The sequence below is a fragment of the Pelodiscus sinensis genome, chromosome 2 (assembly GCF_049634645.1).
Source record: "Pelodiscus sinensis isolate JC-2024 chromosome 2, ASM4963464v1, whole genome shotgun sequence".
NCBI lineage: Eukaryota > Metazoa > Chordata > Testudines > Trionychidae > Pelodiscus > Pelodiscus sinensis.
The window spans coordinates 14091779-14108223 of NC_134712.1; the positions used below are offsets into that span (position 1 = coordinate 14091779).

At 49.8% G+C, this 16445-nt stretch overlaps 1 protein-coding gene across 1 annotated transcript in view; it reads left to right on the forward strand.

The window, feature by feature from the left end:
* Positions 1 to 423: 423 nt before the first annotated feature.
* The window catches only part of KCNQ3 (potassium voltage-gated channel subfamily Q member 3), a 274082-nt gene continuing 258060 nt past the window's right edge, over positions 424 to 16445 (forward strand). The window contains exon 1 of the mRNA XM_014573849.3: positions 424 to 1407. Coding sequence (XP_014429335.2) covers positions 1097 to 1407 — 311 coding nt within the window. The 5' untranslated portion in view covers positions 424 to 1096. The remainder of the gene's footprint in view (positions 1408 to 16445) is intronic.

Sequence of the window (16445 nt, forward strand, 5' to 3'; positions counted from 1 at the left end):
CGTACACGGACAGAGCCAGGTCGGTGTGTGTGTGTGGGGGGGGGGGGGGTCAGGCACCTCCTCGTACAGGGCCAGAGCCAGGTCGGTGTGTGTGTGTGTGGGGGGGGGGAGTCAGGCACCTCCTCGTACACGGACAGACCCAGGTCGGTGTGTGTGTGTGGGGGGGGGGGGGGTCAGGCACCTCCTCGTACAGGGCCAGAGCCGGGGGTGGACTCTGGGGCAGGCATCTGCTGGGGGCAGGGGCGCTGCCTGTTTAGCCCCCTTCCCGCAGGAGATGGGGGGCTGGGTTCGCTGCCCACCTCCTCCGAGCAGCATCCGCGGGAGGCGGCCAGCGCCAGCAGCCCCCCCCCCCCCGCCGCCTCTCCTCTCCCGACATCCTTCATTCCCCTCCTCCTCCTCCTGCCGGCTCCCCCAGGCCCGGGCCGGAGCCGCCGCCGCAGCCGCAGCGGGGAGCCCCGCGGCCGCCGAGCCGCAAGGTGCCGGGGCCGCCCGGGGTGGGGCGGGCGGGATCTCCCCGCGGCTGACGCGGCGGGAGGATTCCCCAGCCGCGAGCGGGGTCTCCCCGTGGCGGGCGCCGGGATCTCCCTGCCCGACCGCGGGCGCTGCAAAGGGCGGGGCCGGAGGGGGGGGGGGGACGAGCCCCCGCCCCATCCCGCGGTGCCCGGCTCGCAGCCATGCAGCGCCCGCCGCCTGCCGGCTCGCCCGCTCCCTGCCCGAGGCGAAGTGAATGACTCGCGGCGCGCTGCGATTTGCTGGGGCCGTACAATGGGCCACTCCCTCGCGTGAGGCTCGGGGGGCGCTCGCAGGCTCGGGGGCGGCGGGAGAGGGGACCCCCGGCATCGGGCTGGTCCATAAACTCTGCGATGGTGCCATGGGCCAGGTGCTGCCGCCCCCCACCCCGCTCCTGCCTGGGCGTTCGCGGCTCCTCTCCCGCCAGGGTGGCCTGACAGCGATGTGATCCCCTCCCTGCCCTCCCGGCTTTTGGGGGCTTTTTTTGGAGGGGAGCTCGGATCATGGCATTGGGGCTCGCCAGGCTGCTGCCGCCGCCGCCGCCGCCGCTTCCCTCCCGCTGCCCCTCCAAGGACCAGCGCAGACGATGGGACTCAAGTCCAGGAAGGCAGCAGCTGGCGGCGGGGAGCGAGAGGAGAAGAAAGTAGGACTTGCGGCTGGGGATCTGGAGCAAGGGGCCTTGGGAGCTGGGGCGGATAAAGATGGGACCCTGCTGCTGGAAGGCTCCGGGAAGGAAGGCGGGGGGAGGAGGAATCCGCAAGGCATAGGGCTTTTGGCGAAAACCCCTCTGAGCCGACCTGTCAAGAGGAACAACGCCAAGTACAGGAGGATCCAAACTTTAATCTACGATGCCCTGGAGAGACCCAGAGGGTGGGCGCTGGTGTATCACGCCTTCGTGTGAGTATCCGGGATGCTCTCCTGCGGCGCATTATTTGTATTGCTGGGGGGAGGGGGCGGCAGAGGGGTTGTGTTGTCATTCCGGTGTCTGTGGTTTTCTCTAAGGCTCCCCTTCCAGTCACTGGGGGAGGTTTGGTGGAAGGTCCAAGGGGAGCCCCGATCTTGTGTGCTGCAGCCGGTAAAGTCCAGTGGATGTAGTGGGGAGCGTTGGTAAATCGACACCAGAACACACACATGCAGAACAACCCGCTGCAAGAGCAGTCGATTGCAGTGGCAACGCTACACGGAGAGCTCTGAAATATAGGGAGAAAGGTGCTAAATAGAATTGGCTTTGTCTTAAGGCTGGTAATTCACAGCCTGGATTCAGAGCTGGCCCTGTAGAAATTTATAGGACACGAATGCTGTGAGAATATAAAGTCACCAGTGCACCTGTGAGCTCACATTTTTAAAGACTAAACCCTGAAAAAGGTGTGGGAATTTCTCGTACAAAATGCAGATTATGCCACTTTTTGCTTTATCATTGTAGGCATAATGCTCATTGGAACTTGTTCTGAACAAGGAGAAAATTACCAGTATCTCATTATGGGCTAAAAATATGTCTTGAATTTTTTTTTGCTATCATCAAGAATGAGCATCTTGTTATCATCAAATGAGGTGCTGTTTTATTTAAAAGTCTTTCTCATGTCTTCATCTAAATACATTCCCTTGAATACACATGGTGAAAAGTGCATTTTATGAAAACTGGGGAAAAGAGATGGAATAAGGACTAATTGATGACAGATTTTAAGGATCAGATTGCTTAAAGGAACATGATAACTAAAATCTAGTCCATAATGTTACATGTGGTTATAAAGAAGCTGGATTTCTAAAATTCTTACCTTTGAAAATAATTTGTAAAGATGTTCTTCATATTATAGAAAAATGTATTTGTTTACAACATATTTTAAGGTGACAGTGTCCCTCTAAAATACATTTGTTTTAGAATGTTGCGTGGATGTGCATGCAAAACAGTATGGATATTGGATATCACTGTTTTTAAAAATTCTGTAACACAGAGTGAACAAAAATTCTGTGGTAGAAGATTGAGAAGTTATTCCTGAAGTTGGTTGCTTTAACCAGAAAGAAGTAAAGTTCTCTAGTCTGTGTGGATTGTGAAGCCGGATCCTGAGCCTGTCAACTCTAATCATATAAGTAGCATTTACTCCCATGAGTAGAGCCACTGGGTTTAAGGCTCTCATCCTGCTACTGGACAAGTCTCCCATTGAATTTCATAGGAGTTCTGACTATGTAAGGAGTGAAAGATCAGGTTTATTATTGAGATGGGTTTCTTTGTAGTGGTATAATACTGCCTTATTGCTAAATCATTAACTTAGTGTGTTTTTTCATGATGTACATCACATGAACCAGCATGTTGTTCTCCTGTTTTGCTTTGTTTAAAGTATTACAGTTGAACTGCTTGAAAAACTAAGCCCCAGATTATGGGACATTTTTCAGGCTAGTGGGGTAGCTGGTTTGAATGGTGCATGTGACATAGGAAAGCTTTTGACAATTGATAGAGCATGCATTAGGTATATTTTAAGCTCTGGGAATAACTCTTTGTATGTAGGTTACAACCTATATCTTGCTCTGTATTTTCTGATTTTAAGACAAGATACTTTTGAGAGAAGAGACTTGGGAAGTCGGTGTACCGCCTTCTTTCACAATCACTTCCATCTTTTTCTAGGCAGTCCTGTATGATTGAAATGAACTCCCAAAATCTGTTTGTCTATGATCCACTCTGCCTCATTTAAACCACTCTTTAAAAACCCTGTACTGAGTTTTGTAGGCATGTATTTCAAACAACCTTAGAGTCCCCTTCTCCTGCAAGACCTTCCATCAAATTAACCTACATATAAACCTTTCCAGAGCTAATATATACCTAATGCATTCTCCATCAGTTATAAGCTTTCATGAGTCACATGCCCAGTTCAAACCAGCTGCCCTAATAGCTTGGAAAAATGGTATTGCATGCCTTACATCATTCTGATCACTTTGTGTAACATATCCTTTTCCTCCACCCGTCATTTGTATTTTGTTTCTTGGTACACTGGAAGCTCTTTGGGACAGGAATGTGCTTTATGTGTTTGAAATACATGCATTCTGAGCCTGTGCTACACACTTATTTTGTATTACTTGTGCAAATGTTTCCTATAATGAGAAGAGGTATCCAAAATAACTTGTTAGGTGTTCAGAAACCATGGGGATGAGTTCCATGTAAGAATAGCATCTACCAGTCACCAGACATGCAGGATAGGCCAAATGCTGATGTGATCAGAGTCCCTTCAGTGAATTGTGGGTGCTCAGCATTTCTCAGGATCAGGTCTGTTCATTTCAGTGGGAAATTTACATGAGTAAGGACTAAGGGCCTGAACATTTTCTCTAAGGAGGAAACTCAGCACCTTTTAGGACTGGGACCTGATTAACCCATGGCCATTGACCTGAATGGGAGCAGGATCAGTCCCTATGGTCACTAAAAAAGACTTCTAAGGTATCTTATTTCCAAAATAAATGCAATAGCTTTTTATAGTTTCATGGCTTCACATATGTCATGAGTTACTTGGTCTAGCTTGCCTTTGCTATATTCTGGCCTTAATTATAATTAGCTGCTATCATTATATTCAGCCATAATGCAAGAAACCTCCAGGCCTCTATCCTAGAAGCTATTAGCTGAAGCATAAGTTAGCTTAAGTGTGGTTAAGTAGGCTGTAGCCCTTGGCATAGATTGAGGGTAATCTTTATATTTTGGGTATTGAGAAGAGCTTACTCAATGATAGGGCATAGAATGTTCCCTTAAGTGGTACTGCAAAGAACATGGAAGTAATAACTGGAAATTTGCTTAAACAGGGGAGATAGGTATGAGCATTAAGGATGCAAAATGGCTTACCATTAACCATTCACTCATGAGCTGAAATGGTAGTGACACGTATTCATGTGCTAACCTTTAGAACAGGGAACGTAAGACCTAGGGGCTGGATTTGGCCCCTGATTTTTATGTGGGTTAGTGGCCCCCGAACCAAAAAAGGTTCCCTGCCCCTGCTTTAGAAGAAGGTCTCCTCAGCATTAGTAGGGTGGAAAAGTGGAAAATCCCCTACTGAATATACATTAGATCAGGGGTGGGCAATCATTTCAGAAATTTTTGAAATGGCCCTGGGCTACCCCTGAAGGGGCGGGGCCTCAGGTGGAAGAGGCGGGTTCAGAACACTTCCATGCTTCCCCACCTGTGAAGTCTTTGCCTCAGCCCTCCCCCAGAGAGACCCGCCAGCTGTTATGAACAGCTGGCAGTTCCCTCTAGGTGCTCGTGCCCCTGGCTATGGGAGGAGACTTTGTATGCTCCCCTTCTTCCCCCAGGTCAATCAGGGCCTGGGGGCAGAGGAGCATGCAAAGTCTCTCGCTCCCTGCCCCTGCCCTGCAAGGGAGTGCCATGGTTAGAGTCACCCACCAGCTGAGCAGCAGCTGGCGGGTGACTCTAAGCACCATGTGCGCCTTGCAGGGCGAGAGGAGACTTCACGCGTTCCTTCCACCTCCAGGCCAATCGGGTTTTGGGGGAAGGGGAAACACACAAAGTCTCCCACCCTGCAAGGAGCGTGTGCCGCTTCTAAGTGCCACGCAGTTCTTTCATGGCCGGGACAGGGTGGGAAGAGACTTTGTGCATTTCCTCCTGCCCGCAGACCCTGATTGGCCAGGAGGTAGTGGCGTGGCAGGGACTCTGCAGGCCAGATCAACTTACTTGGATTGCCGGATCCAGCCCGCCCCTGCATTAGAGATAGTGGTGTCAGCATAACATATTATAAAGTTGCATCCGAGCTTGTCAGCAGTAGGGGAGGTGCTGGAATGATGGTCACTGAGGAGGAAGTGGAGAAAGGTGATAGTTCTGAGGAAGATGATGACTAACATTTCCAGGTGTCCTGTGAGGGATGGTGCAAGTATTTGCATGATCAGATGTACATTCTGTGGTAACTCTAACTCTCGAGTAAGGTTGGAGTGTTTGTGACTGTGCTAAATGGTTTAATAAGTTGTTTATAGATACAGAAGACTTCCTATGGTATGAGTGCTGCAGTGGTGCATGTGGGAGTTCCCAGGTATATAATAATTTGAAGAATACTGGGCATGCTCTTGGGACAAGGATCTTTCCATCCTCAAAGTGATAACTGGGAATTCTTAAGTAATCTGTATAATTAATACCTAAGCTATAGATCTGGCTACAAATCCTACTCTCACTGACTTCAGAGGGAATTGGATTTGGGCCCTTAAGTAGGAACCCAAACACATTAAGGGCTGTACAAGCCCCACAGGGGAGGGTGGGAATGGAGTGGGGGTGGTTGTGCCGGTGATTCCAGGGCAGAATATTATGGCCCCAGAGCGCTTAAGGAGAATGGGCTCTCTTCCATAACTTGTTCGTTTTGTGTGCTCTTCAATCTGGGAGTGCTCTGTCCGGATCCTGCCCACTCATCTCCCATCTCTTTCAATGCACAGAATCTGGCCCCATTATGCTAGCATTCAATACAGGGCCTAATTGTGCATGATGCTGCAGGCAGGTCTACACTAGGAGTGCTACAGTGGTGCAGCCCTACAGATGCAGCTGTGCCACTGTTGAAGATGCTTCATGCCGATGGGAAATTACTCTACTTCTGTGAGAGGCAATGTCAGAGGTGGAGGAGTTTCTTCTGCTGGCATAGTGCCGGTGTCGACTGCATTTAGATTGCTGCAACTTGTGCTGCTTAGGGTAGTGTCTTTTTTCATACTCCTGAGCAATGCAAGTTAGATCAATTTAAGCAATGGTGTAGACTTGTGGGGAGTGGAAGTGGAGGGCATTCCACACTTACTTATGATTTATGTATTATTTATATTACTGTAGCTTCTTGGAGCCCTTGTCACGCCTAGTATCCCACTGTTCAAGGTGCTGTACAAAAGAGAATAAAAGGACAGTCTATGTAGCACTTCATACGATTAGACCCTACAAAAGCAAAACTCTAAAAACTGAAGAAATGACAGTTTGGCAACTTGCAGAGCTTTGTTCCTCTCACAGAGGAGAACATCATCCCACCCTCAGGAAGAACAACAATGTGGGGAACACTAACATGCAGAGCACTAGATGAAATTCTGGTTTCTGTTTGCTCATGATAGAGCCTTGGAAATGAAAGAGCTTGTTCAACATTTCTGTGGAAATTCTCTCCTGTGTTGGATTTACAGCTCTGTCAGGAAAGTAGTTCTATCCTGGAATGCTTGAGACTGAGCCTCGCCAGAGACACAAACAGCTGGTTTACTTTTTTGGGGGGGCGTATGGGTGGGTGATAGGATCCAAAACATTTCAACAAGTGCCTATTTGTTGTGATTTTTTATAAAATGTATTGTAATGAAATGTTACTGCTTGGTCAATAAAGTGGACTTGATCCTTTGGGTAGCCTCACAATTTAAAAAATGATTTAAAATTAAAAAGGAAATTGCAAACTTATTGCCAATGGACAATTTTAAGGCCCAGTGCTTGCTTACTAATAGGAATAGTACAGATAAAGCCTGATCTGAAGCCCAATGAAATCAACAGAAAGACTCAGATTACCTTCAAGGGGCTATGGAGCAGGTTCAAAACACTGCTTATAGTTCTGGTTCTAATGAAATTGATCAATGAGACTTCCTAAGGCAGTAAACACTGCACCTAATAGTGTTTTCAGGCTCAGGTCTTAATTTAGGTGATGGGAATACTTCTTGATGAGGAATATTGGTTTGCAGTCTTCACAGGGAAAGGTGAGTCACAGAAAAATATGTTACCTGTATGTGTGTTTCTTATGAATCTTCTATCTTCTGCACACATACTGAGTAGAGTGGAGAACTGGTTCCAAAGAAATTGACACCATTTTTCCTCCTAAAATATGTAGTTTCTTCATAGTGTCTATCAGAACTCAGGTCCACTTAGCATCTGAGAAGTTCCATGGTGGTGAAGGGCTTGTGTTCTCAAACCTCATCACTATTGTACTATATATTGTAGAGATTAAAGAGTTTGTCTGTTTGATCAAGAACTCCTCCTAAACGGTAAGAACTGGGACCATAAAATTCGATATATAGCTTCCTCCTTTTCATCACTGAAAGCAATGTAAGAGTTCTACCAGGAAAATGGAATGTGCCTTGATTGCTTGGAATGGATCGCTTTCCATAAAATCAAATAAACAGATGGACTCACCAAATCAAGTACAGTCCTCAAAATTGACATAACTGAGCAAATGTTGAAAGAGACTGAACCAAGATGAGCCAGAAAAATAGGATGAACCTGGAATAGGATTGCTTCTCAATAAACCTAAGAGAAAAGTGATAAAACAGAGACATTTGAAGTAGTGGTCTGTTTTGGCACAGCTAAATCAACGTGTAAGGTTTGAAAACTAGAAGAATATTATTGGAAACCAAGTATCATGCACCTGACGAAGTGGGTCTTTGCCCATGAAAGCTTATGTGCCAATACATCTGTTAGTCTCTAAGGTGCCACAGGATTCCTTGTCGCTTTTATTGGAAACCAAAGTGACTATAACCCTTTTTGTTAAAACAGCAAATGATAAGAGTTTAGAGGGAAGAAGAAAAAAATGCACTTGATAGAATTCCCATTTAAAACATTTTAATAACAAAAGTTAAAGAGAAAAAATTTAACAATCGCTCTTTTAAGAAATTCATAACAAAGATTAACCTCATAACACCTTATTTTTGAAAAACACGATCGTTTACACAAACTATGTACATTTTCCTTTATTTTACAAAAAAACCAACCAACCAACCAACCAAAAAGCAAAAAAACCTGAGTTAAGGACCCAATGCTAGGTAAATCTCCTATTACCTTAATAATACAGCTGATTGGAAAAGTAGGGTTTTTTTTTGTAACATCGAACATTTAAACTTTTCAGTGACTGCACCTTCAATGATGCACCATGATCTATCCTCTTGCTAAGCATATCATAGGAGATCCTGACCCTGATGTATCATGGGAGATGTAGTCTGGTGTGGAATCTGTCCCAGAGAGGAGAAAAGAGGTATGAATCACACAAATTAACTCCCATGAGACACTGCAGTGATATTTCCAAATTGTAATTTTGGGGGTTTTGGGGTGGGGTGTCTCTGAGAGTGGGTATAAGTATGTATAGCATGTATGTGTAAGTATGCATACATCAGAAAGACCATACTGGGCCAAACCAGTGATTTGTCTAGCCCAGTATCCTGTCTTCTCACCATGGCTGGTATCAGATGCCTCAGAGGGAATGAAAAACAGAAATACATTGCGTGACCCATGCCATCAAGTCCCAGCTTTGACTAGGGTTACCAAGTGGCTTCAAAAAAATACCGGACACACTTGATCTCAGATGGGGAGACTGGCCGGGAGGGGAGCAGGGCTGGCTGGGAGGAGGTGGGGAAGGAGAACTGGCTGGCAGGAAGCAGGACCTGATGGCGGAGGGAGGGTAAGGGGCAGTGGGGCTGGCTGGGGGATATTGGGGGGAGGGGTCAGGGGCTGGCCAGGGGAGATTGGGGGGGACCGGTTGGCGAGACGCATGGCTGGCTGGGAGGAGGTCAGGGGGAGTGGAGCTGACCGGGGGAGATTGGGACGAGGGTGGGGGGGGGGGAGAACCAGCCGGCGGGAAGCAGGGCTGGCTAGGGAGGGAAGAGGGGGGAGAGAATCAGCCAGCGGGGAGTGGGACTGACCTGGGTGCATGCAGATCCCGGGGCTCTGCCCATCCCGCACATGGTCCCGGCGAAGCACAAGTGAGTCCAGCCCCAGGGATTCCCTATTGCTCCAGCCCTGCCTTTCCCCTCGTGTAGTTGCGTATTGCCTTGCTGGTAGACACACTCATGCAGCGTGAGCGTGTCTACCAGCCAAGCAGTATGCAACTAGGTACCGATACTCCTAATCATAATAAAACTTACCTAATCAGAAAATACTGGACATTTTATATGTCCGGTATTTTCTCAATTTGTTTCCCGGACATACTGGACTGTCCAGTTCAAAACCAGACACCTGCCAACCCTAGCTTTGAGCAGTCAGAGGTTTAGGGATACCCATAGCCTAGGTTGCATCCCTCTCCTGTCGTATCTAATAGCCGCTCATGCATCTATTCCACATGAATTTGTCAAATTCTTTTTTGAATTCAGTTGTACTTGTGGTTTTTACACTATCCCTAGCGATGAGTGCCACAGGTTGACTGCGTTGTGTGAAGTCCTTCCTTTTGTTTGTTTTAAACCTGCTGCCTATTACTTCCATTGAGTGACCTGTAGTTCTCTGATTATGTGAAGGAGTAAATAACATTCCCCTATTCGTTTTCTCCTGCACAGTCATGATTTTATGGTCTTCTAGCATATCTTCCCCCTTAGTTGTCTCTTTTCAAACCTGAACAGTCCCAGTATTATTAATCTCTCCTCATATGGAAGCTGTTCCATACCCCTGATCATTTACATTACCCTTCTCCGTACTTTTCCCAATCATAGTATATTTTCTTTGAATTTGAGAGACTAGAACTTCATGCAGGATTCAAGCTGTGGGCATGCCATGGATTTGTATAAGAAGGGCCATAGTGGGTCAGACCAAATGTCCATATAGCATAGCATCTGACCAATACCCAGAGGGAGGGAACACAACAGGTAATCCTCATGTGATCCCTTTTCTGTCACCTATTTCCAGACAAACAGAGGTGAGGGACACCGTTCCTACCCATCCTGGCTAATAGCCATTGATGGACCTAACCTCCATGAATCTATTTAGCTCTTTTTTGAAGCCTGTTAAAATCCTAGCCTTCACCACATCCCCTGGAAGGAGTTCCAGAGGTTGACTGTGCGCTGAGTGAAGAAAAACTTCCTTATGGTTGTTTTAAACCCACTGCCTATTAATTTCATTTGGTGACTCCTAGTTCTTACATTGTGGGAATAAGTAAATAACTTTTCCTTATTCACTTTTTCCACACCAGTCATGATTTTATTTTGTTTAGTTTAAAACCCAGTTGTCTGATGTAGCGTCAATCCACAGTGTAGGGAAGACAAGACCTGTGCTGTGCATGTTTGCCACAACTCTGATCAGTCACTCGATATTGGTAATCGAAGGAGGTGGGGACAATTCACCATATGTGCTGCTGTATGTTCAAACAGTAGAGGTGTGTGAGGTCCAAGTAATCCACAAGTGTAAACTCTGCCTTTGAGAAGGCAACGGTTAAACATGGGTGTATGTGTGTGAGGGCGGGGGGGCGGGAATCTTATGCTGAAATATCTGACTACAGCTTTGCAATCAGGGACTCAAAACTCCTACCTAAAAACAAAAAAATAGTGGTTTGTTTTTACATAATTACAAAATAATAAACCCAGACAACAGTAAACCCCAGGAAAACAGCAAAGTAGGTTTGCCCATTTAAATCACTATTTACTGAGATGCACTGCTGAGCATTATAAAAATTCCAGGAATCCAGTCATCTACCTTAAAGAAATTACAGATTCTGTATTGTCAACCCAAATCATAGTGGGTATGTCTACACTACAGCGCTAATTCGAACTAACTTAGTTCGAATTAGTTAATTCGAACTAAGCTAATTTGAACTAACGCATCTAGAACTAAAAACTAGTTCGAATTAGCGTTTTGCTAATTCGAACTAGCACGTGCACACTGATTGGATGCAGGGGCGCATTTAAGGGCAGCTGAAACCGGTTCCGGCAGGGCATCAGGTCAGTAGTTGCGTTGTGTGGCTGCTGTCTGAGGCTATCTGAGGGTCGTGCTTAAAGGGACCCCCCCTGGACAGCCGGTTCTCAGCTTTTCCTGCTTGCTTGCCAACCTCGCCGAGGGACAGCAAAGCGTTGGTCTCTGTGCCCGTCTGTGTCGGTGCTTCCCTTCGGGGACGCCGCCGCAGGTGGCAACATGGAGCCAGAGCTCGCCCTGCACCTTCTGGTGCACTTTCTGGACTTACTGCTGCAAGCCTGCCAGCAATGGCTCGAGGCTGCCTGGCACCACCTGGTGCACGTCAGCCCCCTGCTTCTCCACCTGGCCGTGCTGGGGGCCGTGGAGGAGCCGCGGCGGCGCCCCGGCACCGGCGTGCCCCGCTGCATCTGGCGTCTGGACACCAGCAGCGACTGGTGGGACCGCATCGTCCTGGAGCGCTGGGAAGACCGACAGTGGACCCAGAACTTCAGGATGAGGAGGGACACCTTCCTGGAGCTTTGCGAGTGGCTCGCCCCTGCTCTGCGCAGAAGGGACACTCGCATGAGGCCCGCCATCCCCCTCCAGAAGCGGGTGGCCATCGCCCTCTGGAAGCTCTCCACGCCAGACAGCTACCGATCCGTCGGGAACCAGTTCGTCGTGGGGAGATCCACCGTTGGAGCGGTGCTCATGCAGGTATAGCACTTGTTGGTCACTGTGCCAAGGGCGGAGGGGGGCTGCGAGGAGGGGATGGGCCGCCCCCGGGACAAAGGAGGGGTGGGAGGAGGCGAAAGCGCCCTGCACCGGAGGGGTCGGTCTGTCCCGGCCGTACTACATGCCGCCAGGGGGTTGCTTCCGGGAGTGGGGCGCGGAGCACTGCCGGGACACGAATGCTCCCAGCCACGCGGGCGTCCCGCTGATTGGCACTTTGCTGTGTCTCTCCACAGGTGGTCAAGGCCATCAACCGGGTGCTGCTCCGCAGGGTGGTCCGCCTCGCCGACCCGGACGCCGTCATCCGGGGGCTCGGCGCCCTCGGCTTCCCCAACTGCGGGGAGCCATCGATGGGATGCACATCCCCATCCATGCCCCGGAACACCAGGCGTCCCGTTACGTGAACCGCAAGGAGTACTTCTCCATCCTCCTTCTGGTTGTGCCGGTGATTCCAGGGCAGAATATTATGGCCCCGGAGCGCTTAAGGAGAATGGGCTCTCTTCCATAACTTGTTCGTTTTGTGTGCTCTTCAATCTGGGAGTGCTCTGTCCGGATCCTGCCCACTCATCTCCCATCTCTTTCAATGCACAGAATCTGGCCCCATTATGCTAGCATTCAATACAGGCTGAGGCTGACCGCATGGCTGGCCACTACGGTCAGCCCCGCACCCCCGCCGTCCAGGAAGCCCAGCGGGGGGCCGTCCGGATCCGGGAAGCCCTGTGGGAGAGCTTCCTGGTAGAGGAGGAGGACTGACCTCTCCCTTGCATGCCCCACTGGGGCCTTCTTCCACCCTACCCCCCTTCTCCTTTCCCCTCCCTACCTACTGTCAAATAAAGACACCTGTTTTTCAAACACAAACGTCTTTTTATTTAACATAACTGGGGTGGGGGGAGGGAGGAATGAGGGTGGGAGAAGGGAGGGGGAAACCTGGGACGAGGGAGCTGGAAGGGGAGGGAAGGGAGGAAGGGAAAGGAAAGCTCAGGGGTGGGGGTCCGGCTGCCTCTCCTGTCTCGTAACACTGCGGGTCCGGGGGCGTTGGTGGGGAATGGTTGTGGAGGGTGGGGCAGGAGGGACGGGGGGTGTGGAGGAAGCAGGAGCGGGAGCAGGGGGAGCAGGAAGGGGAGCAGGGGGAGCAGGAGCAGGAGCCGGAGCAGGAGGAATTGGGAAGCGGTCGAGCAGGCTCTGGAGGTGGCCTCGCAGGGCACGGCCCTGCTCCTCCAGTGCCTCCAAGCTCCTCCGGCGCAGCCTCAGGTCCTCCTGGACCCAGTGGTCCTGGATGCAGAGCTGGTGCTCCAGGAACCGGAGGTGCCGCCTCTGGTAGTCCTTTTGGTTCCTGGCTCTCCTGCTGGCCCGGGTGTGGGCGGCTGCTGCAGGCGGGGTGGTGCGCCCTGCAGTCCCAGGTGCTGTGGCTGTGGTGAAACAAGAACAGCGGTCAATTACCCCAGGGGCCCAGGTGTGTGAAACCCAGCCCCCCTCTGCAAGGCCAGGGCCCCTGCAGGATCCCCAGCTGCTTCTCCGTGGTGGGCAAGGCCCAGGCGCACGGTCCCGGGGCTCCCTCTTGCCCCAGCCCCCCGTACACATAAGGGGAGCACGATGGTACTCACATGTGGACGCCTCCCCGGCCTCGGACGACACAGGCGAGCGGCTCTGTGGGGTGCCTCGGGTGTCCTGGGTTCTGGGCAGGCTGCCGGCAGGCTCCTGGCTCTCGGAGCCCTTCTCCTCCTCCTCCTCCTCCTCCTCCTCCTCTTCCGTGTCAGGGAGTGGTCCCTCTGCCCCAGGGTCTATCACCTCCCGGGGGCAGGGACGGCATGAGCCCCCAGGATGCGGTCCAGAGCCTGGAAGTGGGGGCACGCCTCCGGGTCAGCACCTGGCAGGCAGGCCCGGGAGTAGGACTGCCGCAAGTCCTTAATTTTCCAGCGCACCTGCTCCCGGCTGCGCTGGTGGCCCCTGGCGGCCAGGCTGGATGCGGCCGTACACTGCCGCATTCCTGTGGCTAGTGCGGAGATTGTGGACATTGGGGGCTTCCCCCCAAACCTCGATGAGGTCCACGATCTCCGCACTAGACCACACGGGCACCCGCCTCTTGTGGCCCCGGGCAGGCTCCTGGGAGCCGCCAGGCTGGTTCCGGGAAGAGGGGGAGGGGTGGGGGGCATCCGGTCACTGGCTCATGGGGTGTCAGCTGCTGGGTGTGCTGGCACGGGTGCTGGCAGCCTTGCAACTGGCACAAACCCCGTAGCCAGCCCGTGCCCCTTTAAGGGCTCCGGGGCCGGGAGGGGGGCAGACGAGTTTCCCTGGTGTTGGCCAGAGTGGCCACCAGGGAAAGCTGGGGAGGGCTAGTCTCCCACTAGTTCGAATTACACACCCCTTAATTCGAACTAGTAAGTTCGAACTAGGCTTAATCCTCATGGAATGAGGTTTACCTAGTTCGAACTAAGTGCTCCGTTAGTTCGAATTAAATTCGAACTAACAGAGCGCTAGTGTAGTGCCTATGAAAGTTAGTTCGAACTAACGTTCGTTAGTTCGAACTAACTTTGTAGTGTAGACATACCCATACATAGAGAGCAAGATTCAGGCTCCCAAAATTATGAGTTGTATTTTTTTTTAACCAGGACTGTCTGGGTTCTTTTTTATTGCTTTTAGAGTGCACTTGGATCACATTTTCAAGTTTTTCTTGGCAACCATGAGGGTGGGAAATTTATTTTATGAACAGCTGACTCATCTAATCACATGACTCCGGTAGTTGTAGGTTTAAGAAAAATAATGTATATTGCGAGAGCCGGCAAGACAGATATCAAGCTGTATTTAATCTTCAGTAGAAGGTTCTGAAAGAAAAGGATGACTCATTGGAGTAAAGCATTGCAGGACTGGACAAGTGACTGATGCTGTACTCCATGAAGTCAATACTAGTTTTGTCACTGAGTTCTATGGAATCTGTCCCTAAGGGGAAGGGTGAGTACGTAGAACCTCTCCAAACAGCAGAACTGGTGTGTGGCTCTTCTGTGCAGTGTGAGGGACTGGATGTAGCTGTGCTCAACACAGAGATCAACTGTTTGGGGAGCAGCCCTGAAGTGACGGCATGTGGGACTGGGCAGGCTGAAGTGTGTCTTGAGCTTCTGCAACTGCATGGATCTTCCCATTCTTTCCCCCTGCCATATCAGGACTTTGGGGTGACTTCGTAGGTGTACTGCTGTAGGAATGGCTGAGGAAACCCTCAACCCTGCCGCCCATTTGCCTAGCACTTGGGCTAGCTAATTAGCTTGGATTTGCCTCTAAGTAAATTAGCACAATTAAAAAGCAGGGCTGTTCCATTAGTGAATGCTCTTTACTCATTTATTTTGACAATTCTAGTCCAGTTTTAATTATTTATGCTAATACTTCATAATGAATGAATAAATATTCTGTAGTATACTTTGTAAAAAAATAATGAAGTCTCAGCAATTAGAGACGTCAATGCACACCTCTGTTAATACAACTCTGCTTGGGCCTGGGGAGACAATCAGGCTGTGTCTACACTGGGCCACTTATTCCGGAAAATCAGCCGCTTTTCCGGAATAAGCTGCAAGCTGTCTACACTGGCCCTTGAATTTCCGGAAAAGCAACGATGCTCTACTGTACAAAATCAGCCGCTATTCTTCTGATCAAATGGTCAAGTGAGCCCGAAGGGGCTAAAAGGCAATACTTGGCCCAGGTAGCTCCACACCTCTGGACCTGCTGAGCACGCTCTGACTGGAGAGGGTTAAATGGGAGCTCAGAAGCCCAGCAGGTGGTGGTGGCGGAAAGGCTGCTGGAGCGAAGAAACTGGGCAGGAAATTGAGCCTTAGAGGAGATCATAGAGCGAGCAAGGCTTACGAAAGGCCTCACCCCTTCTCTGCTTCCTACCCCATGTCTCTGCCCCATCATTAGCTCATCTCCCACATTCCTCACTGGATCGTTGCAAGGAGGGACAAGGCAGCTCTGGCAGAGCAGGGGCTGGTGCGGGGTTACTGACTGGTGCCTCCCCTCATCCCACAATAACTGGACTTTTCTTTTTGGGGTCATTAATTGTTGCCAGATCCCCTTTTCGACTGGACATTCCGGTCGAAAACTAGACATGTGGCAACCTTAAATGGCACCCAGACAAAGCTAAAACACAGACCGTCCAACGAAAACGCAGACGGGTGGCAACCATAATGGTGAAACAAGCATCAAGATTTTGTTGTGCTACTCAGCTTGTCATTACAAACCAGACAAATCCAATGAGACCTGAATTTTCATAGGTGCTCACTCATGCCCTGCATGCATATATTTTCTCTGTAGCTGAACCCACAGAGAGATTCCAGAAATGGATGGGATTTTCCCACCTGCCTTACGTATTTTCAGATGGAGCTGTGAAGTCTAACGTAATGGTAAAACAAAGCTAGCACAAAAATAGAGGGTTAGAGGCTGTGTATTATTATCTGGTTTCAATGTTTACTAATTGTTGGATTCCCCTCTCCTCCCCGTCCCCCCACACATAATATTATTGGTACCACAAAAGCTAAATTCTGCCTTGGGCCTTTTGCTGACATATATCTGTGGACAATTGGGCCTTAGGTAGTTTGAATCTAATTTAGCAGCCATCAGGATTCGTGTTTAATCAGTAAGTCCTGTGTTTGGAACAGTTCTT